The sequence below is a fragment of the Cherax quadricarinatus genome, chromosome 46, assembly GCF_038502225.1.
Source record: "Cherax quadricarinatus isolate ZL_2023a chromosome 46, ASM3850222v1, whole genome shotgun sequence".
Lineage (NCBI taxonomy): Eukaryota > Metazoa > Arthropoda > Malacostraca > Decapoda > Parastacidae > Cherax > Cherax quadricarinatus.
In genome coordinates, this window is record NC_091337.1 from 11155275 (window position 1) to 11183073 (window position 27799).

The 27799-nt window shown below is 38.6% G+C and overlaps 1 protein-coding gene across 6 annotated transcripts in view; it reads right to left on the minus strand.

The window, feature by feature from the left end:
* Positions 1 to 19781, minus strand: part of LOC128696691 (uncharacterized) — a 58645-nt gene extending 38864 nt beyond the window's left edge. The window contains exons 1-9 of one of the 6 annotated variants that reach the window (XM_070094511.1): positions 19656 to 19781; positions 16669 to 16786; positions 15747 to 15872; positions 13132 to 13246; positions 6164 to 6278; positions 5551 to 5744; positions 4457 to 4543; positions 2542 to 2693; positions 789 to 987 (exon numbers count right to left, since the gene is read on the minus strand). In XM_070094511.1, coding sequence (XP_069950612.1) covers positions 789 to 987; positions 2542 to 2693; positions 4457 to 4543; positions 5551 to 5744; positions 6164 to 6278; positions 13132 to 13246; positions 15747 to 15853 — 969 coding nt within the window. In that variant the 5' untranslated portion in view covers positions 15854 to 15872; positions 16669 to 16786; positions 19656 to 19781. Of the gene's footprint in view, positions 1 to 788; positions 988 to 2541; positions 2694 to 4456; positions 4544 to 5550; positions 5745 to 6163; positions 6279 to 13131; positions 13247 to 15746; positions 15873 to 16668; positions 16787 to 19063; positions 19248 to 19593; positions 19613 to 19655 lie in introns of those variants that run through there. The other 5 variants (XM_070094512.1, XM_070094515.1, XM_070094510.1 and 2 more) reach the window with 5 other exon arrangements.
* Positions 19782 to 27799: the final 8018 nt, after the last annotated feature.

Genomic DNA, 27799 nt, shown 5'->3' on the forward strand with positions numbered 1-27799 from the left:
TCCTTTACAATTCATCCCACTAACGAAACATTTTTCCAACCCAGTCCTCAATGCTACCCAAGAAATAAGCTCTGATAACTCTATCCACTCATTTGCAAGTCCCAAATGAGTGGATAGAGTTATCAGAGCTTATTTCCTGGGTAGCATTGAGGACTGGGTTGGGAAAATGTTTCGTTAGTGGGATGAATTGTAAAGGACCTGCCGAGCATGGGCCAACAGGCCTGCTGCACTGATCCTCCTTTCTTATGTTCATCAACCACTATCACAATTGCTTCCACTCTACCACCACCATCTTTGTATTTTTCTACAAACTTTTTCATAAATTATGTGTTTCTCACATTCTTTACCAAAGGGCTGGCACTAGAAGCTTTATTTGGAGCCATGGTAGCTTATTTAGCACTTGCAAGCACTAAAATCAATGGAATATTATGAAATATTTTGTAGGAGCATGCGAGGGGACTGTCACTCACTGGTAAACAATGGCACACTGGCTGGGAAAGAAAGGCCGAGGCGGCTCAGTGTGAGTACGCGTCCAAGACAAAGGACTATTAGGACTATTAGCGAGTTACCGGACCATTTGCGAGCCAATATTTTGACGAAAAAACAGGACTATTTCCGAAATGGACGACTTTCAGGCCGGACGATTGAGGGACCACTGTATATAAACTGGGATTTTCATAAAAAAATCCTGGGCAAACTGGGTTTAAGATAAAAAAAAAAAGAAGTGCTTAAGAACCCTATAAATAACACAAGCTTACCACATTAAAAAGAAAAAAATTAGGGCTTACCCTGGCAACAGAAGCTATGTTGTTGTTGAGTGCGCTGATTGCACGAGTTAAAGACAGGGCTGCCTGGTCAGCCTGATGTGCTTCCACATACAGCTTAACATGGGCTGCACTCATCTGGCCAAGCAATTCACGTACAGATTCTATCACTCCTCCTGGGTTCATCTCATCAATAAATGATCCATCACTCTCACACTTTAGTCTAGAAAGCCAAAGTTATTAAAGTTGGCTCTGCTAAAGAGATCTAGAACTGCAGCATTCTTAACAACAAATTCTAATTTTGAATTAATGGAGCATAATTTACAGTGTTTCTTTCAATACACCAGCCATATCCCACCAAAGCAGGGTGACCCAAAAATAAAAATGAGAGTTTCTCTTTATAAATTTAGTAATGTATACAGGAGAATGGGTTACTAGTCCCTGGCTCTCAGCATTTTAGTTGCCTCTTATGATATCATGGCTTACGGAAGAATTCTGTTCCACTTCCCCACAGAGAACAATTTACAATCATCCCTACAAATCTGGGGGGATGTTTACACTCCTTGAGATACTGTGAAACCAGTAGCTGCGAATAATACAAAGTTAAATCTACATAACACATTTTGCTTCAGAGATCTTTGTAATTTATAGTTCTAATCTGCTTAACACTCATGAATGAAAAATGAAATTTAGAAAATTTATAATAGTTACAAAAAGCAGAATGGAAGCTAAGTGGAAAACCACTATAAATGAACAGCATTTCAAGAATGCAAATAAGAAAAAAAGCCTAAAATAAAGAGAGATTTGGATGTGGGAAAGCCATCAAGTTAGAAAAACAATGGATAATTGAATCTATCCTAGGTAGTTGGTTGGTAGACAGCAATCGCCCAGGGAGGTACTACCGTCCTGCCAAGAGTGTAAAACGAAAGCCTGTAATTGTTTTACATGATGGTAGGATTGTTGGTGTCCTTTTTTCTGTCTCATTAACATGCAAGATTTCAGGTACTTCTTGCTACTTCTGCTTACACTTAGGTCACACTACACATACATGTACAAACATATATATACATATACCCCTCTGGGTTTTCTGTTATTTTCTTTCTAGTTCTTGTTTATTTCCTCTTATCTCCATGGGGAAGTGGAACAGAATTCTTCCTCCGTAAGCCATGCGTGTTGTAAGAGGCGACTAAAATGCCGGGAGCAAGGGGCTAGTAACCCCTTCTCCTATATATATTACTAAATGTAAAAGGAGAAACTTTCGTTTTTCCTTTTGGGCCTTGGTGGGATATGGCCGTTGTGTTGAAAGAATTGAATCTATTTGCTCATTGTCCTGGAAATCTGCAAATACATAAGCCCACAAATTTAAAATTACAACTATGCATAAAAAAGAAAAAAAATTCCCTTATTCTTTAAAGTGCAGAAAACAGGAATTTCTGTAGCTGATAGCAACCAGTTGTAAACTAGACAAATATAAAAATGCACGTAGAGCACAAAGGAACTTTTGAAGTAGAGTGCCAAAATAAAATACTGCAATATATAAATCACAAAAAACTATGCAATGAAAGAATAAAGGTAAAAAAAGCAGTTTTCTCTACAGATAACATGGCCAAGCCCGCATACCAATTTCCTTTAAACTTTACAATACATAATTTAAACTAAAAACAGCACATTTTACTTTAATTAATATGAATAATAAGATTAAACTATATCAAGTGCATACATTGCCTTAGTAAACTCAGTCATTTCTTCAATAGCTGAAAAAAAAAAAATTTTTTACCTAAGTTCTCGTGCATCTCTTGCCAAATCAACGAGTTGAACCTGAGAGTGAAGCCTGCGAGTGCTTTCCCGAACTTCACTTAAAATACCATCTAGCAGCACCCTAGGATTCCAGTTATCCAGGGTTACTCTAATTTGCTCCCATAAGCATACCTATGAGGTAAAAAATAATGAAAAGAACTCTCATTTAAATGAAACTCCAATATAAAATCATATGAATAAATATTTAAAAAACAATTTAAGTTTAAGGTAAAAATAATACAAATATGAGATGGAAAAATATAAATAAATCTAGGAATGGTTCAATTCCACAAGCGTGTTTAAAGAGAGAGACAATTTTCTACCATAATAAAGGAGAAAGTTAGAGATACAGTGGACCCCCGCTTAACGATCACCTCCCAATGCGACCAATTATGTAAGTGTATTTATGTAAGTGCATTTGTACGTGTATGTTTGGGGGTCTGAAATGAACTAATCTACTTCACAATATTCCTTATGGGAACAAATTCGGTCAATACTGGCACCTGAACATACTTCTGGAATGAAAAAATATTGTTAACCGGGGGTCCACTGTATTTGATTTTTGGAGGGACATCTAAACTGTCGTATCTGCATGCCTCTGGCAAGACTAGTAGTGTGAGTGATGGCGAGTTTGTTTTTTGGGTCACCCTGCCTCGATGGGAGATGGTCAGTGTTAAAAAAAAAAAATATATAATCTTTCATAAGATACACCAATATTTCAACTTTTAAAATTATCTAAACCACCAGCACCTCAAATCACATCTTCACAATCAAAGGATTCTCCTCCTCCTCAAAAGTGCTATATCATTCAGAGATGATTTTGGATGGGTTATGGAAAAAAATTATGGAGAAACAGACTTCATGAAATCCTTTGGACAAATACAACCATGGTGCCATTGTGCAGGAAATCCATTCTAAAGAAGGTGGTGTAGTGTTTGTTTGAAGAAAGGCTAGAAGAATGATGTGAAAGAGGCATATTGAGGTAGGCATTTGAAAACAATGTGTATGTTAGACTGGAATGAGGAAGCAATTGGCCTTCAAGGACTGACATGGTGTTCAAATATGGCTAAAATAACTGGATGAAGAAATTTAGGGAAACTGGCTATATTTACAGAAGGGCCCCCATTTTACAGCGCTTCATTTTACAGCATTTCGTTAATGCAGCAGTACTCAATTACACCCATTCTTCATTCATTCAGACTTCCTACAATAAATATATTCACCACTCCCGGTAAGCTAAGGACAAAAATATTTTAAGTACAGCCTCTCCTCACTTAGCGACGTACTCGTTTACCAATGCCTCAGACTTACAACGGGCTCTCTGACCAGTATTCATACCTAAATAATGTATACGTATTAGAGCTGATTTCTTCTGTTTATTTCAATATACAGTACACTAGTGTATAAACATTTAAAAATATACCAGGAATGTTATAAATGGTGCAAAGGTGACATTAAAACAATATCAAAGATGGCTGACACAAACTTACTACCATTATAGTATGCTCCTCACTTAGCGACGAATTTGTTCAACGGTGTGGTCTTAGGAACGAAACTCCATCATTATGTGAGGAGAGGCTGTAATGTATGTACTGTATATGCATTTTTTTTTGGCCTAGTGTAAACATTTTATCAGGCTTTTATATGCATTTGAAAGTGAAAAAAGACTGTTTCACTTTACAGCAGTAGCCCAGAACCTAACCTGTTGCATAATTGGGGCCCATTTGTACTCAGGTTTTAGAGATTGGGAAGTGCAGTGCTTGCACTTTGTGGTTCAGCAGGCTAATCTGTTCTAGGCTGAAAAAGATGCAAGGCAGAGAGTAATGGAGAATGTGTTTTTTTCTTCTTTGGGTCACCATGCTTTAGTGAAAACTGACTGAAAAATGTTTACATACCTTCTGCTGATGAATGGAGTCTGAGTTAAAACGGTTATTGATTACTGAATGATGAAGTCTTTCTAAATCCAACAAGTTACTTCGCAGCTGAAAATTATCATAAGAGAACATACAATGAAAGTAAGGGCAAAGTTTACTTAATTAAAGTAGTTGTAATAGTTTTTCTTATTTGTAAAGGCTTGACAAGAACATACTATAACAAAAAGCAAACAAACAAGACAAAAGCATACAAAACACACAAATACAAAAACAAAACCACAATGCTGGCCAATAAAATATGCACTGCATGGAATAAGGAACTTGTGCAAATCACCCTATTTATTATTTAGGAAATTTGGACAGCTAGTTTTCTGATATTTGCAGTTAGAATAGTTTGTAAAGAGTGACTTTTGTGGTTACCAATCTCATATACTGTATCAGGATTTTTCCCAACAAGTAATTGTGTATATTGTAGTAATAACATTAGAGATATCCATTAAGGGCAATTAAAGAAACTGAAAGAAAAATTAAAAGAGGGAGAAAATGTAGTAAAAGAAAAATTTAATGAATGTACAAAAATAGATGTATATACTTAAAAAAGATGAAAATAAAGAACACACACTGAGTAAAAGCAGGATACTACGTGTAGGACAAAAACCCCTGAGAACTAGTGGAAAGAAAGATAAAGAGAAGCCAAAAACAAGTTGATAGACATACTGCAGAGGCTTAATTAAACAAAAGAGGGGCAAAGGAACATATCCAGTAAAGGAAAATTATCGGTAAGTCAGAATCTTAAGATATTTGAAATAAATTTTACCAATGAAATAATGTTTTTTTTATTTAAATTTGGTAACCAGAGTATTTCATGAACTGCCTCACTGTGTAAATGTTGAATTAAAAAACAATTGTGTGCTTTGCTTAATTAAATAAAATTCAATAGGCAAAGTAAAAGAATGACCAATTACAATTAAAATCTAGCTTCAAAGAATAAGGAAGTTTAAAGATTTTTGCCTATAAAAAATTAAAACAGGCAGAAGGCCTTCATAAATTAACCTGAAATGCAATGTACATTTGACTGGGACAAAAATTATTAATTGTTTTCTCTATACCCTTACCTGCAACATCAAATCAGTTCTTTTGTCTTTTGAGTTCTTTTTATCTGATTCTTTTTCTATTAAGCTAGAAAGCTGAGAATTCCATAGCTGACAGTGACTGACCTCTTTATTTCGCTCTTCCCAAACCACTTTCATCAGCATTGTTCGGCGTTTAATTTCTACCTCTTTTTGACGGAGCTCCTCTTTTTTCTGGCCTATCCAAGAAAAAGATAATACATAAGCAACAAAAAAAATTCTTGTTTACAAAGGCCAACTGATCATGATCTCTAGTGTTAACTGTTTTTTTTTTATCACACTGGCAATTCCCTACCTAGGTAGTGTGACAACTAAACATAGAAGTAAGAATGAATTCAAGGAGATTTACTGTAAAATGATATACATGTAATAAAAATAAAGAATGTAGATATATGACTTTTAACTGTACAACATGTTCTCAACACAAAATCCTTTTTTGGCACCAAAATAACTGTCTTATGTAGTATTGTAACTTACAGATACACAGTATAGTTTTTGTTCTAAGCATATTTTCAGAATTTAGTTACTGTACTATAGGACTCCACTAACTTGGGTTGAAAAGTCTATAAATGATAAAGGAAATTGGAAATACACTCACTCAGTTGTTGAATCTCAGTTACTTCTGCGTCAACAGCTGAAACTGCATCCACAACAGCTGCTTTAATTTTAAATCTCTCCTCAGATGCTGACATTTCTTGACCATCTCTTACTTGCTGTTAAAAACAGGAATAAACAGTATAACACAAGCTTAGCATCCTCCTCCTCCTCTTGATTCTCACCTCACCCATGCCCAATGAGGAAATTTCTTCAACACAGTTTCTTGGTCTTACTTTTGAGCTTTTGACCAATATAATAGAGTACTGCCCTATGTAATTTTGAGCCCTTCTATAGTCTACTTCCACTATTATTTTGAAGCTCAATCAACATATGAGTTATCTGTATGTGTAATTTTCAACCTTTTTCCCTTGTATTTGTTGCATCTCTGGTAAAGAGCCTTTCCTAGCCTACCATGTCTATGTCCTGTATTCTGTATGTAATGATCATATTTCCTCTTGTTTTTAGCTCCTCCAGTGACAGACCTACTTTTTATATTTTCATATTACTATAGAAGTTTGGAGGGATATGTTATATATCTTTATACATGCTTCTAAACTGTTGAATCTGGGCACCTCTGCTAAAACAGTGATTATGTATGAGTGAGGTAAAAGTGTTGAATTATGATGAAAGCATTTTCTTTTGGGGGATTTTCTTTCTTTTTGGGTCACCCTGCCTCTGTGGGAGATGGCAGACTTGTCGAGGAAAAAAAAAAAATTCTATAGCATTTCCTTCGGCTCATGTGCTAGTCTTGATGCTCTCCTTTACATTCCCTAAGCTTTACATTGCTTTACTAGGTGATGGTTCAGATATTTCAGCTAGAGTCTCAAATGCTATACTGAGGATAATGTCCTTATCTTAAATGGTCCAAACATATATTTTTCAACATCTGAAAGTATGTAAAGAAAATGTAGATCTTCTTTTTTGTTTTACATTTGAAAACGTGTAAAAAATATTTTATCTACATTTTTTTTGTTATATTTGAAAATATGTAAAAAAAAGTAGATCTACTTTTGTAGCACTATGAATTTGAACGTCAATCTGTTTGGACCATTTAAGGGTTAAACAGATTTTAAGATAGCATCAAAACAGTAACAACATAACATCTTTGAAAACTAGCTCAAGCAAACAATTTTCTGGGTATGCATTTTTAATGAAGACTTTCCAGCATGTCATCTGATATCAAGAAGTCTAATGTGTTTGGTGTAGTGCTGCTTATTCAATGTCATTTAACCCTTTCAGGGTCGAGAGGCCCTCTCCTAAACTCGTTCTCAGGGTCGAAAAATTTTCGGAAAAAAAAAAAATTATTTTTTTCTTATGAAATGATAGAGAATCTTTTCCTGATCATAATGACACCAAAAGTATGAAATTTGATGGAACACTTACGGAATTATGCTCTCGCAAAGTTAGTGGTCTCGACGATGTTTACGTATCGGCGATTTTGCCCACTTTGAGCCCTATTTTCGGCCAATTCCTGTGTACTAGTCGACAAAAATCATATTTATTTCGCTAGAACTCCATTTTTTCTGTCGAATGAGTACAAGAAACTGCCCATTTACCAATTTCAATTATCCAATCAAGTGGTTAGAAATTGGCAATTTTGCCAATTTCACGCAAATTTCAGAAGACGCCAATTTCCAAATAGGGTCCAGAATAAACAAGACAGACATTCCTGGCACTAAAATAACAAGTTCTCTGTTCGGGGCCCCTCTTATATTTCTTTTGCTTTCCACTTTGAATTTTTATTCTCACAAAAAATAGAAGATTTACTGTTATGCAGACTATTGCATTAGTGTAGAAATGGTATAAATAATATCAGCGCACTTGTGAAAGAATATTAGACTCACCAGCTGATGTGTATTGGATGCTTGGCATGATTTGTTTACTTTTGAACTTTGGTAAAAATTGAACATTTCTGCTACTTTGAGCTCAATTTCAAGGTATGTACTTTTCATTGTGAAACCAATCAAAATCATCGCAATTTCTGTAATATGTCTTCCATTCTATAAAATGAGACCAGGAAAACTAGAATACAACCATAAATACCATACAAAAATACAGTGCAAAGTTGCTGTTTTAATCCAAAAACACGGTCAAAGATTTTTTTTCTCATTACACACTGTGTGCTGCAGGAATTTTTTTATACTGCGCACACTGACCACATAGACCTCTTCTTTCATATGTAGGCCTACCAGCTTTCTATCAGTAGATTTGAAGGCACTAGAATTTAGGCATTCTAGTACGTCAATAACCCTGGTGTGTAAGCCATACTAGTACGTCAGAAACCCTGAAAGGGTTAAGCTTGCAGAAGACAATAGCCCTCAACTAAAAACTGGATCCCAAACTAGCCACAAGAGGGGGCTATATTATTTATCCAAATTTCAAGCAAAAAGCTTGGCTTTATGAAAATACATTAGAGATTAATTTCAAACAAATATAAGTAAGTGAGAGAGTAATTGTGGTAGGGGACTTGAATGCTAAAGTAGGAGAAACTTTTAGAGAGGGTGTGGTAGGTAAGTTTGGGGTGCCAGGTGTAAATGATAATGGGAGCCCTTTGATTGAACTTTGTATAGAAAGGGGTTTAGTTATAGGTAATACATATTTTAAGAAAAAGAGGATAAATAAGTATACACGATATGATGTAGGGCGAAATGACAGTAGTTTGTTGGATTATGTATTGGTAGATAAAAGACTGTTGAGTAGACTTCAGGATGTACATGTTTATAGAGGGGCCACAGATATATCAGATCACTTTCTAGTTGTAGCTACACTGAGAGTAAAAGGTAGATGGGATACAAGGAGAATAGAAGCATCAGGGAAGAGAGAGGTGAAGGTTTATAAACTAAAAGAGGAGGCAGTTAGGGTAAGATATAAACAGCTATTGGAGGATAGATGGGCTAATGAGAGCATAGGCAATGGGGTCGAAGAGGTATGGGGTAGGTTTAAAAATGTAGTGTTAGAGTGTTCAGCAGAAGTTTGTGGTTACAGGAAAGTGGGTGCAGGAGGGAAGAGGAGCGATTGGTGGAATGATGATGTAAAGAGAGTAGTAAGGGAGAAAAAGTTAGCATATGAGAAGTTTTTACAAAGTAGAAGTGATGCAAGGAGGGAAGAGTATATGGAGAAAAAGAGAGAGGTTAAGAGAGTGGTGAAGCAATGTAAAAAGAGAGCAAATGAGAGAGTGGGTGAGATGTTATCAACAAATTTTGTTGAAAATAAGAAAAAGTTTTGGAGTGAGATTAACAAGTTAAGAAAGCCTAGAGAACAAATTGATTTCTCAGTTAAAAATAGGAGAGGAGAGTTATTAAATGGAGAGTTAGAGGTATTGGGAAGATGGAAGGAATATTTTGAGGAATTGTTAAATGTTGATGAAGATAGGGAAGCTGTGATTTCGTGTATAGGGCAAGGAGGAATAACATCTTGTAGGAGTGAGGAAGAGCCAGTTGTGAGTGTGGGGGAAGTTCGTGAGGCAGTAGGTAAAATGAAAGGGGGTAAGGCAGCCGGGATTGATGGGATAAAGATAGAAATGTTAAAAGCAGGTGGGGATATAGTTTTGGAGTGGTTGGTGCAATTATTTAATAAATGTATGGAAGAGGGTAAGGTACCTAGGGATTGGCAGAGAGCATGCATAGTTCCTTTGTATAAAGGCAAAGGGGATAAAAGAGAGTGCAAAAATTATAGGGGGATAAGTCTGTTGAGTTCTCCATGGGGAAGTGGAACAGAATTCTTCCTCCGTAAGCCATGCGTGTTGTAAGAGGCGACTAAAATGCCGGGAGCAAGGGGCTAGTAACCTCTTCTCCTGTATATATTACTAAATGTAAAAGGAGAAACTTTCGTTTTTTCCTTTTGGGCCACCCCGCCTCGGTGGGATACGGCCGGTGTGTTGAAAGAAGAAAGTCTGTTGAGTGTACCAGGTAAAGTGTATGGTAGAGTTATAATTGAAAGAATTAAGAGTAAGACGGAGAATAGGATAGCAGATGAACAAGGAGGCTTTAGGAAAGGTAGGGGGTGTGTGGACCAGGTGTTTACAGTGAAACATATAAGTGAACAGTATTTAGATAAGGCTAAAGAGGTCTTTGTGGCATTTATGGATTTGGAAAAGGCGTATGACAGGGTGGATAGGGGGGCAATGTGGCAGATGTTGCAAGTGTATGGTGTAGGAGGTAGGTTACTGAAAGCAGTGAAGAGTTTTTACGAGGATAGTGAGGCTCAAGTTAGAGTATGTAGGAAAGAGGGAAATTTTTTCCCAGTAAAAGTAGGCCTTAGACAAGGATGTGTGATGTCACCGTGGTTGTTTAATATATTTATAGATGGGGTTGTAAGAGAAGTAAATGCGAGGGTCTTGGCAAGAGGCGTGGAGTTAAAAGATAAAGAATCACACACAAAGTGGGAGTTGTCACAGCTGCTCTTTGCTGATGACACTGTGCTCTTGGGAGATTCTGAAGAGAAGTTGCAGAGATTGGTGGATGAATTTGGTAGGGTGTGCAAAAGAAGAAAATTAAAGGTGAATACAGGAAAGAGTAAGGTTATGAGGATAACAAAAAGATTAGGTGATGAAAGATTGAATATCAGATTGGAGGGAGAGAGTATGGAGGAGGTGAACGTATTCAGATATTTGGGAGTGGACGTGTCAGCGGATGGGTCTATGAAAGATGAGGTGAATCATAGAATTGATGAGGGAAAAAGAGTGAGTGGTGCACTTAGGAGTCTGTGGAGACAAAGAACTTTGTCCTTGGAGGCAAAGAGGGGAATGTATGAGAGTATAGTTTTACCAACGCTCTTATATGGGTGTGAAGCGTGGGTGATGAATGTTGCAGCGAGGAGAAGGCTGGAGGCAGTGGAGATGTCATGTCTGAGGGCAATGTGTGGTGTGAATATAATGCAGAGAATTCGTAGTTTGGAAGTTAGGAGGAGGTGCGGGATTACCAAAACTGTTGTCCAGAGGGCTGAGGAAGGGTTGTTGAGGTGGTTCGGACATGTAGAGAGAATGGAGCGAAACAGAATGACTTCAAGAGTGTATCAGTCTGTAGTGGAAGGAAGGCGGGGTAGGGGTCGGCCTAGGAAGGGTTGGAGGGAGGGGGTAAAGGAGGTTTTGTGTGCGAGGGGCTTGGACTTCCAGCAGGCATGCATGAGCGTGTTTGATAGGAGTGAATGGAGACAAATGGTTTTTAATACTTGACGTGCTGTTGGAGTGTGAGCAAAGTAACATTTATGAAGGGATTCAGGGAAACCGGCAGGCCGGACTTGAGTTCTGGAGATGGGAAGTACAGTGCCTGCACTCTGAAGGAGGGGTGTTAATGTTGCAGTTTAAAAACTGTAGTGTAAAGCACCCTTCTGGCAAGACAGTGATGGAGTGAATGATGGTGAAAGTTTTTCTTTTTCGGGCCACCCTGCCTTGGTGGGAATCGGCCGGTGTGATAATAATAAAAAAATAATAATAAGTAAGTTTATTCGGGTATACACAAATACAGTTACAAAGATTATCATACATAGTAGCATATGTGTAAAGTACCTAGGATAATCCAAAAAAGTTAGACAGTGACTTATTTCCATTGGGGTCATTAACAAAGATATTATCTTAAAAGAAAAAGGTGGGGAAACAATGTGGGATGAGGGGCAGCAAAACCATGAGGTACCCTTATTGAGTATACCTTGTACAAAAATAAAATACAGTGGAACCTCAAAATTCGAACTTAATCCGTTCCGGGAGTTAGTTCTAAATTCGAAAAGTTTGAAAAGCGAAGCAATATTTCCCATAAGAAATAATGAAAATACAATTAATCTGTTCCAGAAACCCAAAAATATTCACAAAAAAATACATTTTATAGAGATTAATTATAGTTTTACATACAACAAATATAGTGTACAATTATGTATTAATAAATTTAAATAAACATATAAAATAACATTTTTTCTTACCTTTATTGAAGATTGGTGGTGGCATCTGGAAGATAGGGAGGAGGAGAGAGGGAGTTGGGGGTTAGTGTTTGGAAGGGGAATCCCCCTCCATAAGGACTTTAGGTATCAAAGCCCTCTCTGGGGTTACTTCCCTTCTCTGTCTTTTAATGCCACTAGGACCAGCTTGAGAGTCACTGGACCCCTGTCTCACAAAATAACTGTCCAGAGTCCTCTGTTTATGGCGCCTCTTTAAGATTTCCCTAAAATGGGACGTGGTTTTTGTCACTGAACTTTTCACAAATAATCGTCTCTGAAACATTATCACCTGCCATCTCTTTATCCTTGATCCACACCAGCAACAACAACTCAACCTGATCAATTGTCTGTGGTCTTTTTTTGGTTAGCATATTAACAACTTTCGCAACATCAGCTTCCTTGATTTGTTCTTTCTTTGCCAGGATAGAAGTGATGGTCAACTTGTTTTTCCCATACATCCTGGCAAGCTCAACAACTTTCACACCACTCTCATACTTCTGTATTATTTCCTTCTTCACATCTATGGTGTTTCTCACTTTCTTTAACACAGGGGTACCACTAGCAAGTTTCTTTGGGCCCATGGTAGCTTATTTCACAGTCCCACAAGCACTAAACACAATGAATTAATCATAAAATGTTTGAATGAGAGTGCAGGTAAGTGTTCACTCAAGCATCAACAAAGCCAGACTGGCTCAAGGCGCCTGTGCGGAGACGCGGACAGAGCGAGCTGGCGGACAGGTCCGGTACCCGGCGGTTTGAAAATAAGGAACATGTTCGATAATAGGGACAAAGTTGGTTCAAAAAAAGCGGTCGATTTTCGTAGAGTTCGATAAGCAATACGTTCGAAATTTGAGGTTCCACTGTATGTATTACAAGTAATTATGAGTGATCTCTGTAAACGAATTCCTGAGCCAAAAGAATAATGGTAAACACTTTCAGGCAAGAGATTAAATTGATAATAAAAATTTGAAATGTCCCTTTCACCAGTAACCTCTTTCTAAAGCAATTCAATTTAAACACAAAGAGAACAGTTAAATTTACCTTTCTGAAACGAGCTTGCTTTAAATTTAACTTTATCAATCTTCTTTCTTCTGGTGAGCGAACATGACGCACTAAGTAGGAGAGCACTGGTTGCAAATTTGTGTCGCAAGTTAATCTGAAAAGCAGTAATAACACAAGAATTCTTGTACATTAAAGTATGTATGCCACTTTTTCATAAATCTTGACAAAAATAATGAATTAATGTTGGTAGAATTACCAACAATATGTTAAATAAAAGGACACAAGTGCAACTAATGCAACATTTTATTGTGGCAATGTTTCACTCTCCAGGAGCTTTGTCAAACTGTAACTGGCTTGACAGAGCTCCTGGAGAGCAAAACGTAATCACAATAAAATGTTGGATTAGTTGCACTTGTGTCCTCTTCTTAAAAATAATGAAGTTTTCATAAAAAATAAATGCAGAAATTAATAAATTATTAAAAAAACAATAAATCTTTGCTCAGACATTTATCCTCTCAACAGACTTTTTCTCCCAAAGGATAATGACATTGCCTCCTGATCTACACCCCCCAGTATGAACCCCATCATCAATTTACAAGTACACAACTCAGACAAGCAAAGGACATACATGTATTCACAAATAACCTACAATTAGGCAAGGAAATTTGACATGTTGTCAGTTAGACTGGGACCATTAGCAAGTTGCAACTTTACAAAGGCCCACAACAGACCAAAACATCATCTAATGTTTTATCTCTTAATTGTAGGTTATTTGGAAACAATATATATTTTCTTTTTACAGGTCCACAAGTTTAATCCGTAATATATTGTTAGAAGTTTGTCATATAGTACTTGTAATTTCCTTCATTTTGTTGCATATTTTTCAGTAGTTACCATAAAATAGAGATGAATTAATTGAAATTGCCAAAAAAAAAAAAAATAAATTCAACCAAGTATGGCTAAATACCAAAAAAGCACTTACAATATGCAAATTAGTGTTGAATAGCACCATGTACAATAGTACTTGTAGAGTAGTTAAACTGAACACTGAACAGATTCTCTATACAGTATTACATGGTATTTTAATTTTATACAAATTATTGCTAGAAACAATCAATGAACATATCAGAATGCCAAAATAATAAGTTACAGTACATGTACTGTACTACAGAATATTCACATTCCTATTCTCTTCCCTAACAAGTTAATGACCCAGCTGGTTTAATAATTCATTGAGGGGTGCCATCCCTGTTATACTTGTAGTTAACCTGAAGGATGTTCCGGGGGTCAACGCCCCTGTGGTTCAGTCCATGTCTAGGCCTCGATTTATGGGTAGTTTGTACTTGTTGAAATACATTTTGTTCAGCAGTTCTAAATTTATTAACCCTTTGACTGTCGAAGGGCCCAATTCTGAAGTTGCTCCTGGTGTCGCAAAATATTCGAAAAAAAAAAAAATTATTTTTTCTTATGAAATGATAGAGAATCTTTTCCCGATTGTAAAGACACCAAAAAAACGAAATTTGATGGAAAACTGACGGAATTACGCTCTCGCGAAGTTAGCGACTTCGGCGATATTTAAAAATCGGCAATTTCGCCCACTTTGAGCCCTATTTTCGGCTAATTCCGTTATTCCAGTCAACCAAACTCATAACTATTTCTTCAGAACTCTATTTTTTCTATCGATTGAGCACAAGAAACTGCCCATTTACCGATTTCAACTACCCAATAACATGGTCAGAAATTTGCAATTTGGCCAATTTCACGAAAATTAAAAAATACGACAATTTCAAAATAAGGTCCAGAATGAACAATGCAGACATTCCTGGCTCTAAAATAAGATTTTCTTTGTTCATCAGTCATGTCTCCAGGTCCCTGTGATATTACTCTTGGTTTATATTTTGAAATTTTATTCAAACAAAAAATAGAAGATTTACTGTTATGCAGACTACTGCAATACTGTAATAATTGTAAAAATTACATCAACCCATTCATGACTGCGTATTAGAATGGCTATTTGGACATTTATTGGACAATGACATCATTTGTTTACTTTTGAACATCGGCAAAAATCAAACATTTCCTGTACTTTGTGCTCCATTTCCAGGTTCTTTTTATAGGAAAATTAATCAAAATCACCTCCATTTCTATAATATAGTTTCCATTCTATCAAATGAGACCATGAAAACGAGAATACAACCACAAATACTATACGAAAATAGACCACAAAGTCGGCATTTTAATTAAAAAAAACGGTCGGAGTTTTTTTTTTCTCATTATGCACTGCGTGCTCCAGGATTTTTTTTATGTGGTGCACACTGACCACACAGACCCATTCTCTCACATGTGGGCCTACTAGCTTTCTCCTGCCTGATTTGAAGCCGCTAGAATTTATGAGTATATATACGTCAAACACGGTACCTCACAAACGTATATATACAGCCGCGACAGTCAAAGGGTTAATTATCAAATTTCTCTTATGACTTCAATATGCCCATGGGCATCCACTGAGAAAAGGGGGGGGCTACATTGTACTGACCTGAACCTAATACATTTCCACTTACTATCACTATGATTATCTTATTTCAAAGTAACTAAAAAAGATATATATATGAACAACAAATTAACAGACATAATAACATGTACGTGATACTTACTTAGAGAAATGTTCTGGGATTAGTGGATGATCACGACTAAACACCTTGTGGTGACGGGTCAGACTAATAGCCCAGGTATGTAGGCAGCTATCCATTCTTTCAGACATTGTTAATATAGTTCCTCACCTGCAACATTAGATATACGTACAGTGTACACAGAAATCCCATTAAACAAAAAAGGCAATGATGAAACTATATTTAAACTACAGTACTACACATTGGTTAGCTAATTATCCAACATTTCAGCTGAACAGCACACAGAATAGACTTTCCAGCATGGCCATATGCTGATATGATTGAAATTCTCTCTTTCTCAGACTTGTTCTTCACTTGCATGCAGAATTACATGAAATTCCTCACAGTCTTCATCTGTTATTGAAAATGTTTTAGGAGTTGCAATTGGTTCTGATGTCTTGAGCAAATAAATATTCCTTTCCTTGTTTTCAAGTAAAATGACTGTTTCTTCAGCATATGCACCCTTCTAACTGATCCTTTTCTTGGTTCATTCCATGAACTAAGGAAAATAGTGGAGGGTATACAGCAGGCACCATAAATATGCATGCCCATACGTATATCTTTAGCAGACTGCAGTAATACATAAAAAGAACAGGTTATGATAAGCTGTCTCATTTCTGGTGTACTCTGTTTATGCACGTACATGCATTAAACACGATACTGTATTATTATAAACATAGTTAATGTGCTGTATTAGATATTGTAGAATGTCTTATCTTACTATGGCTTTACAGTTACAATTATGTAATGTGTAAAAAAAAAAAAATCCAGAATCATTCTCTTATTATTATGATTTTATCAAGGCTTTATAATTTTTAAATAGTTGTGGAAATGAGTGTTACTGTGTAACATACTATGGTTAACAAATATTTTGCCAAACCCCTAAAAATGTTTCATCCATAAATACCTGAAAGACACACAATAGCAGTTTCTTCCTGTTATGTGTGGTCTTGGTCCCTCTTGATGTCTGTTTAAGACCCTTGTTCTGCTGGTGTCTGTACGAGCTTCTCATTCCTCTGCTGCCTCTTGTTATTTACACGAACATTATACATAGAGAAAATCAGTTTACGATACATAAATAAATGTTAACTAGTATATACAAAGTCTCACTCTTCCCTTTCTGTAGCTTTATTCATTAGGAACCCCAATGGAAATAAGCTACGTACCCCATCAGAAATAAGTCAATTTGTCTGGCTTTTTGGGGTTAGTAAGTTTATTTAGCTACAGGTACACATAAATACAGTCACATGAATTATCATATAGAGTAATGTGTGTAAATTACCTAGGATAATCCAAAAGAGTCACTGAGTGACTATTTCTGTTGGGGTTATCGTAGGTAATTCACACTATGTATAATAATTATACTTATAAGAACACAAGAACATACGAAAGAAGGAACACTGCAGCAGGCCTATTGGCCTATGCGAGGCAGGTCCATGTCACCCCCTGGCTTAAACCAATGACCCACCTAGTCAGGTCACATCCACTTAAGGAAGGGGCACGGCATCAGACCCACTAGCACAAGTTAGTCAGGTTCAGCTCACACCCACCCACTCATTCAAATTCAAAATTTGTTATTTCTTTGCAGTGTTTACAATGTGTGACTGACATGTTATAAGGAGTCTATTTCTATGCATAGTTTACAATGTGTAATTACAATATTGTTTTGTTAAGTGCAAAGAAAGTCACTATCATGCCGAGGCATTTTATGTATTTATCTAACCTATTTTTAAAACTACACAAGATTTTAGCTTCTATGACGGTACTCGGGAGTTTGTTCCACTCATCCACAACTCTATTACCCAACCAGTGTTTTCCTATATCCTTCCTGATTCTGAAGTTTTCCAACTTAAAACCATTGCTGCGAGTCCTGTCTTGGCTAGATATTTTCAGCATGCTACTTACATCCCCTTTATTTATTCCTGTTTTTCATTTATACACCTCAGTCACATATCCCCCTTATTTTATGCCTTTCTAGAGTGCAGATTCAGGGCCCTCAGTCTATCATCACAGGGAAGATTTTTGATACAGTTAGTTTAATATATTTATTATGCACCCCATTTTGTCATCCTCCTTTATATGTTTTCCAGTGCATTTATATCCATTTTGTAATAAAGTGACCAGAACTGTGCAGCATAATCTAAATGAGGTCTAACCAAGGATATATAGAGTTGAAGAACAACCTGCCTAAATAAACTTACTAACCTTTTAGCACTCTTCCTGAACTAGCCTTCACATCTTCAGGCAACTCATTCCATTTCTTTACTGCTGTGTAAGGGCTTTATTATATGTGTTTTTTCACACACTATGTATGATAACTGCACTTATGTGTACCAGTACCTAAATAAACTTACCATCTACTGTAGGTGGTGGTAAGACACATAGGCAACAGTTAGGCATCTTTATTTGGAATAGAGATGCCTGAATGTTTCCTAAGCCCGAGTGACTTTATTTATTTATTTTTTATCTGGACATGATACATACTTGTACAAAGAAATATAGTGACTGGGTGTACATGCCAAAAGCCCCTTGTATGCAGAACATTATGGGCAGCTTAAAATTAACTTAAGATTAACTAAGCAATGATATATTCAGTGGTAAAAATTACAGTAAACAAATTACAACATGAAGTACAAATGAGTACTTTAAATAAGAAGCATTAAAGTTGTACAAATTTGTAGCATAACAATGTATAATATAATCGAATCAGGTCTAGTAAAATCAATGATTTGTAGTGCAGAAACAGGTCATATGGTCATTAGATGAGTTACTGTGCATGCAAGAGAATGGAGTATTGTTAGGTAATGTAATTAAAAAATATATATATAGTTTGATAGGGTCACAGGTTATACATTTATGAGATTCAGTTATTCAGTATTTATTTAGTTGTGGTTGAGTAAGTGGTTTTTAAGAAGTCTTGAATTGATAAACAGACAGTGTTTCTTTTATATTCACAGGTAATGAATTCCAGATTTTTGGGCCTTTTATGTGAATTGAGTTTTTACATAATGTGAGATGGACACGAGGAACATCAAAGAGTGTTATGGTCATGTGTTCTGTTGAGGTTGGTAAGAAGTTTGAGGGGAGGGTTTATATCCGAGTTAAGTGTTCTATGTATGTAGTAGGTACAATAATAAGTATGGATGTTTTGTACGGTGAATAAGTTTAGAGTTTCGAATATTGGTGGAGTGTGCTGCCTGGAGTGGGAATTTGTTATCATTCTGACTTATTTCCATTATGCATGATAATTATACTTAATGTGTACTTGTGCCTAAATGAAGTAAATGAAAAAAAAAACTAACTTCCTCAAAAACTCTTCGCACGTCTTCTTCAGGATACTTGTAATTCACTTATAGGTTTCTTCTCCTCTTAAAGACTGCTCTTTGTATTGCAACTTTCAAAAACCACTGAAATTTATTGTGGCAGCGAACACTTCCAGGGAACATGTGGCAGCGAATACCTCCAGGGAACATGTGGCAGCGAACACCTCCAGGGAACATGTGGCAGCGAACACCTCCAAGGAACAAGTGGCAGAGAACTTCTCCAAATAAGATAAGATAAGATTTCGTTCAGATTTTTAACCCCGGAGGGTTAGCCACCCAGGATAACCCAAGAAAGTCAGTGCGTCATCGAAGACTGTTTATTTATTTATTTATTTTATTTATTAACAATTTGAGCACACATACAGAGGTACAAAAAAATAGATAAGAGCAGCATGCCAAAGCCACTTATACTATGCATAGCATTACGGGCTGTCTAACTTATTTCCATTGGGGTCCTTAATCTTGTCCCCCAGGATGCGACCCACACCAGTCTACTAACACCCAGGTACCTATTTGCTGCTAGGTGAACAGGACAATAGGTGTAAGGAAACGTGTCGGAATTTCCACCCACCGGGAATCGAACCCGGGCCCTCCGTGTGTGAAGCGGGAGTTTCAGCCACCAGACCACCGGGCCACACCAAATAACAGCGGACATCTCCAGGTAACAAGTGGTAACGAACATTTTCTGGTAACAAATGACAGCAAACAGTGAACAAGGGACAGCAAACATGTCCAGTGAACAAGTGACAGCAAACATCTCCGGTGGACAAGTGACAGTAAACATCTCCAGTGAACAAGTGACAGAAAAAAATCTCCAGTGAACAAGTGACAGCAAATATCTCCAGCGAAAGTGACAGAAAATATCTCCAGTGAACAAGTGACAGCAATCGTCTCCAGTGAATAAGTGACAGCAAACATCTCCAGTGAACAAGTGACAGCAAACATCTCCAGTGAACAAGTGACAGCAAACATCTCCAGTGAACAAGTGGCAGCAAACATCTCCAGTGAACAAGTGACAGAAATGTGATGAATGGTTTTGAAAACCGACAAGTTGAAGATTGAGACATTTGCAACATATGGGAATCTTTATTGAGAAAACGTTTCGCTACACAGTGGCTTCATCAGTCCAATACAAAGTACAATACAAGTTTTCTTCAAAACTTGTCCAACCTTTGGACGAATACCTACTTCGGCTAGTGGATGGTACCACTATGACCCCGCCTCCTGCTTCGCCTCACCTGACTACAGTATATAAGCCACGTCTACGGCCCTATGCTGTAAACACTACAAAAATGGTTCTACATGACCATAATTTTTAAAGGGGTGGACCGGTAAGCCAGCGGAAGGCCTCGGTCAGATAACCAAAAGCTTCAAAGGTGGGTCATCATCTGAATAAGACCCGCGTCAGGAAACATTTGTCCTGTTTCCTGACGAAGCTTACCTAACCTAACCCTATGCTGTACATTCTACAAGATTGATGGACTGAACACATCGACTCCAGGCTGAGGGACTGATAAAGAGGGTACAGGAGGAAATCTATGGAAATGAGATTAAATTGATGATGGAAAGAAAAATTGTGAAAGGTTCCATAATAGAGAAACTGGGGCTGTATTTAGAGAACAATGTAATTAGGTGCAGAGGTAGGTTACAAAATGCTGAATTGGGTGATTATGCTAAACACACTGTCTTACTGCCCAAAACTCATCATCTAACAAATTTAATTGTTCTAAATGCCCATAAAAATGTAATGCATGGTGGGGTACAAGATACCTTAAATTGTATTAGGGAAACTTTCTGGATTCCACAAGGACGGCAAAGCGTAAAAAGGGTGATTAAATCTTGTGTAATATGTCGCCGTGTGGATGCCAGATCCTATATGTACCCAGGTCCTCCACCATTGCCAAAGGAGCGTGTACAATTAGTGAAACCATTTGATGTAACAGGTGTAGACTATAGTGGTCCAATAATTTTAACAGGTACGTCAAATGGTGTTCCACTGAAAGTGTATGTTTGTTTGTTCACCTGTACTGCTACTAGGGCAGTTCATTTAGAACTGGCACAGGACTTGTCTGCAGAACAGTTTATACAGCTGTTTCGAAAATTTGCAGCTAGGAGGTCCTGTCCGAGGTTGATGATTTCGGATAATGCCACAAATTTTGTAGCAGGTGCTCAACACTTGATAGAATTAAATAATAGTAACGATGTTCAATCTCTGTTAACCCAGTGAGGGTGTACCTGGAAATTTATTACTCCTAGAGCCCCTTGGCAGGGGGGGCTGTACGAAAGACTGATAGGCACAGTGAAGAGGTGTCTCCGCAAAGTACTACACCGGAAGAGAATTAATTTGGAAGAATTCCGTGCATTGTTAGTGGAGGCAGAAAATCGTATAAATAATAGGCCTCTCTCGTACATGAGTGATACACCTGATGCAGATGTATTAACACCTTCTCACCTAATATGTGGAAGGAAATTGGAAGCTGCCCCTGTCTATAGAGATAATTCGGAAGAAAGTGATGAAGATTACAATGATGCGGCAGTGTTGTGTGATAAATTTAAAATGTTAAATAAAGTAAGTGATCATTGGTCTAATGTGTGGCGTAAGGAATATCTTCTTACACTACGTGAACACTTTTATGGTGCGACAGAGGCAGTAAATCGACAGACCATTCAACCAGGTGACATTGTGTTAATTGACACTGAACAATATCGAACATTGTGGCCTCTGGGCAAAGTATTGACATTGTACCCAGATGCACAAGGTGTTGTCAGGAATGTCAAAGTGCTGTGTCGTGGCCAGGAAAGTTTACGCACAATTAATAAATTGATTCCCTTGGAATTAGGTGTTCAATCAAACGTAAATGAAAATCTGAGGGAAATGTGACACGAGTGATATGGAAGATAACGCAGACCAAGTGATGCCGGAAGATGAAATCGTAGTAAGACCTACTAGGAGAACAGCCACTCAAGCCAGAACTGGCTGGAATTGTCTCCTAAAGGAAGGAGTAATTTGAATCGTTTAGCAACGAACTCCGGCCGGCCGCAGTGTGGAAAATACTGTATATATTTTCCAGAAATTCAGTATTTATATGTAAATAGATGGCCATACTGTATTTAATAATATTTATGTCATAGAAAACGGAAAGCCTGCGTCTGCACAGACGGGACTCGCCATCTTGGTTTTTGAATTTTGTACAAACGTTGGTGCAATGGGAAGAATTTTTCGTGCTCTAGAGGTTGAAATTGTGTTGACTCCTCTCAAATAGGAGGCGAAATTGGTGGATATGCATTCCTGCATAACTTGAGATATCAGACGACTGGACAAGACAGCTCCAGGAACCTCAGATAATCTGGAGAGAGTTCTGGGGGTCAACGCCCCCGCGGCCCGGTCTGTGACCAGGCCTCCTTAGGTCAGTGTCCCAGGATGCGACCCACACCAGTCGACTAACACCCAGGTACCCATTTTACTGATGGGGAACATAGACAACAGGTGGAAAGAAACACGTCCAATGTTTCTACTCTGGCTGGGAATCGAACCCAGGCCCTCACCGTGTGAAGCGAGAGCGTTAACCACCAGGCCACCAGAGCTCTCTAGATTTGTGTGTAATTCTGGCCAGCATTATTTTCATAGATTTAGTTAGAGTGAGGTTTTCTGAGTATGAAACTGAGTATGAAACTGAGTATGAAACTTACCACAGGTCAGCTGTTTTTAATAATCTTCCTGGCTTGCTAGTGTACTCGCATATAATCTAGTGATACCAGTGAATAGCAGAATACAGTGTTGTAGTAGCAACTAACCAGTATTATAATGGTACTTAGTGAAGTGGAGTGACTTTCATTAGTTTCTTTTTCTTGAAATACCAGACGTTACTGTGAATTTCATATAACCTGTAGTTACCAGCGGTCGCAATATACACAACGAGAAGCAATTATTACTACAGAAAAAGCGCCCTTCCTCCAAAATTTGCACCAGTCAACTATAGTGATAATATAGCATTTATTGTGGTGGAGACGGAAAAAAAAAAAAATAGAGAAGCTAGATACAGCGATTGATAAACAAAGGTGGAGGCTCGACCGTTCGTCATTGTAGGAGTGCCAGCAGTCACCGGCTCTTCAACACGCAAGTTATACTTTTGTATCAATCAAATCACATATTACTCGGGTAGATAATTTCCAGTAGATCCTTCATGTGTTAGCTCAAATCACCGACCAGTATGGTTTAAATAAGTGACCCACTGATCAGATCAGATAGACTGGTCCGAACCCTTGACTGGTCCGAACCCTGGACTGGTTTCAAACGGTTTCGTTGTGCACCACCTAGCAGGTTATTAATAGAATATTCAAGAGGTTGCTAGTAGAATTGCAGTAAATAAACCATTCAAATCATTATGAAGCTGTGTGTAGTCTGTGGTCAGTCAAACAAACGGGCTTCCACATGCATAAATTGTCATTTCTGTGGAAATTGGTGTCACGCCCCTTGTGCAGATATCCAAGAACTAGCTACAAGCAGTATTAAAACAGGGAAGTGTTTTTGGGTATGCCCAAATGAGATAAATCTGTGGACTAAAATCACAAGGGTATTAAAAGAGGTCAACATCAAAGCTGCTTTCATAGAAAACCTGGAAGCTTTCTACAACAGATGGGAACATAAAAAGTCCGGGCTGAATGGTACTGCCCTTGATACTGGCCATGTAGTCAGAAACTGTAAGGCTGGAGATGATGTCCTGGTAGTCAGTAAATGGGGGGCTGATAGTGCTGTCCTGGGAGACAGTAATGGGGAAGCTGGAGGTGCTGTCCTGGGAGACAGTAATGGTGAAGCTGGAGGTGCTGTCCTGGGAGACAGTAATGGTGAAGCTGGAGATGCTGTCCTGGGAGACAGTAATGGGGAAGCTGGAGATGCTGTCCTGGGAGACAGTAATGGTGAAGCTGGAGATTTTGTCCAGGTAGTCGGGAACTATATGCAGGAAGGAATACATATGAATGACCGCATAGGGGACAGGAGCCATAGTAGGGAAACAAGTGTAGTCAAAGATAAGATAAAACCAATATTGCAAACTAGAAATACCGCAGGAAATAGCAAACAAGAGGACTCCACTAGCAATAGTGAGGATATATTACCAAAAACAAATGGTGGGAGCTCCATTGTTGGTGCTAGGGAGGATAGAAGTAAGACAGGGAAACATGCACCAACAGGGAATACAGTCACAGAAACCCAAGGCAAACGGAAACCAAGCCTGTGCACATACTATGCACTCGGTATCTGCTGGCATGGGAAATCTGGAAAAACAGATGGGACGTGCAACTATGACCACCCTAGGAAATGCCATGCCCATATGACAACAGGAAAATGCAAACTCCCTTCCTGTAAGCTTTTTCACCCTGAACTGTGTACCTCTTCAGTACAGGAAAGACTGTGCTATAACTTAAATTGCCAGGCATACCATCTAAAGGGGACAAAAAGATACAAAACATCCAGGCCATGGGAAAACCTGGGTAGCCACAGCCACTCAAGAGGGAGAGGTTTTTTAGTGCCAGGAAGGAAAAAAAACTGGCAGGAAATGGCAGAAATCGTACACCAAATCCAGTCATTCCTGGAGTGGAACCACAGTCGATGGCCTCCACTCCAAACCAACAGATACAGATACTAATGCCGGAAAAAAAATCCCCCCCCAGTACCAACAATACCACCAGTCCGATAACATTCTTCTTTGCAAATATACAGGGTCTAAAGCCAGCAACAAACAACAAAATACCTTTCATCCGTGGACTGCTTGCAGAGGCAAAGGCAATGTTCGCGGCTTTCACTGAGACCCACATAAAGGATCACTTAGACAACGAAATATGGATCCCAGGTTACAACCTATACAGATGTGACAGAGTGAACAGGCAAAAGGGGGGGGTTGGCCTGTACATTGCAGAGTCACTTGTTTGCACAGAACTGCTAAATGCCTCAAATGATGTAGTGGAAGTTTTAGCAGTAAAGGTCGAGAACCAAAACCTAGTCATTGTGATAGTCTACAAGCCTCCGGATGCAACATCCCAGCAATTCCAGGAACAGCTGTTAAAAATTGACCACTGTCTGGAAAACCTTCCAGCTCCTGCACCCAACATCTTGCTCCTGGGGGATTTCAACTTAAGGCACCTAAAATGGAGGAATATAGCAAATAATATTGTTGCAGTAATAACACCAGGAGGCAGCTCTGATGAAAACTCACACTCACGCGAGCTTTTAAATCTCTGCACAAAATTCAATTTAAACCAGCAAATAATAGAGCCTACTAGACTGGAGAATACACTAGACCTCATCTTCACTAACAATGATGATCTGATAAGAAATATCACCATATCAAAAACAATATACTCAGATCACAACATAATTGAGGTTCAGTCATGTATGCGCGGAGCCCCAGACCGACATAATGAGATTAGTCACGAGGGAGCATTCACCAAATTCAACTTCAATAACAAAAACATAAAGTGGGACCAAGTAAACCAAGTCCTAACCGATATAAGCTGGGAAGATATACTAAGCAACACAGACCCCAACTTATGCCTAGAACAGATTAACTCGGTAGCACTCGATGTATGCACAAGGCTTATTCCTCTAAGAAAAAGGAGGAGTAGATGTAAAACAGAAAGAGACAGGCGCTCCCTTTACAGGCGACGGAAAAGAATAACAGAGCGGCTAAAAGAGGTCAATATATCTGAAATGCGTAGGGAGACACTGGTCAGAGAAATAGCAAGCATCGAACTTAAGCTAAAAGAATCCTTTAGGAGTCAGGAATCGCGGGAAGAACTAAAAGCTATAAATGAAATCGAAAGAAACCCAAAGTATTTCTTCTCCTATGCCAAATCAAAATCGAGAACAACGTCCAGTATTGGGCCCCTACTTAAACAAGATGGGTCCTACACAGATGACAACAAGGAAATGAGTGAGCTACTCAAGTCCCAATATGACTCAGTTTTTAGCAAGCCGCTAACCAGACTGAGAGTCGAAGATCAAAATGAATTTTTTATGAGAGAGCCACAAAATTTGATTAACACAAGCCTATCCGATGTTATCCTGACGCCAAATGACTTCGAACAGGCGATAAATGACATGCCCATGCACTCTGCCCCAGGGCCAGACTCATGGAACTCTGTGTTCATCAAGAACTGCAAGAAGCCCCTATCACGAGCCTTTTCCATCCTATGGAGAGGGAGCATGGACACGGGGGTCGTCCCACAGTTACTAAAAACAACAGACATAGCCCCACTCCACAAAGGGGGCAGTAAAGCAACAGCAAAGAACTACAGACCAATAGCACTAACATCCCATATCATAAAAATCTTTGAAAGGGTCCTAAGAAGCAAGATCACCACGCATCTAGAAACCCATCAGTTACACAACCCAGGGCAACATGGGTTTAGAACAGGTCGCTCCTGTCTGTCTCAACTATTGGACCACTACGACAAGGTCCTAAATGCACTAGAAGACAAAAAGAATGCAGATGTAATATATACAGACTTTGCAAAAGCCTTCGACAAGTGTGACCATGGCGTAATAGCGCACAAAATGCGTGCTAAAGGAATAACAGGAAAAGTCGGTCGATGGATCTATAATTTCCTCACTAACAGAACACAGAGAGTAGTCGTCAACAGAGTAAAGTCCGAGGCAGCTACGGTGAAAAGCTCTGTTCCACAAGGCACAGTACTCGCTCCCATCTTGTTCCTCATCCTTATATCCGACATAGACAAGGATGTCAGCCACAGCACCGTGTCTTCCTTTGCAGATGACACCCGAATCTGCATGACAGTGTCTTCCATTGCAGACACTGCAAAGCTCCAGGCAGACATCAACCAAATCTTTCAGTGGGCTGCAGAAAACAATATGAAGTTCAACGATGAGAAATTTCAATTACTCAGATATGGTAAACATGAGGAAATTAAATCTTCATCAGAGTACAAAACAAATTCTGGCCACAAAATAGAGCGAAACACCAACGTCAAAGACCTGGGAGTGATCATGTCGGAGGATCTCACCTTCAAGGACCATAACATTGTATCAATCGCATCTGCTAGAAAAATGACAGGATGGATAATGAGAACCTTCAAAACTAGGGAGGCCAAGCCCATGATGACACTCTTCAGGTCACTTGTTCTATCTAGGCTGGAATATTGCTGCACACTAACAGCACCTTTCAAGGCAGGTGAAATTGCCGACCTAGAAAATGTACAGAGAACTTTCACGGCGCGCATAACGGAGATAAAACACCTCAATTATTGGGAGCGCTTGAGGTTCCTAAACCTGTATTCCCTGGAACGCAGGAGGGAGAGATACATGATTATATACACCTGGAAAATCCTAGAGGGACTAGTACCGAACTTGCACACGAAAATCACCCACTACGAAAGCAAAAGACTTGGCAGACGATGCACCATCCCCCCAATGAAAAGCAGGGGTGTCACTAGCACGTTAAGAGACCATACAATAAGTGTCAGGGGCCCGAGACTGTTCAACTGCCTCCCAGCACACATAAGGGGGATTACCAACAGACCCCTGGCAGTCTTCAAGCTGGCACTGGACAAGCACCTAAAGTCAGTTCCGGATCAGCCGGGCTGTGGCTCGTATGTTGGTTTGCGTGCAGCCAGCAGCAACAGCCTGGTTGATCAGGCTCTGATCCACCAGGAGGCCTGGTCTCAGACCGGGCCGCGGGGGCGTTGACCCCCGGAACTCTC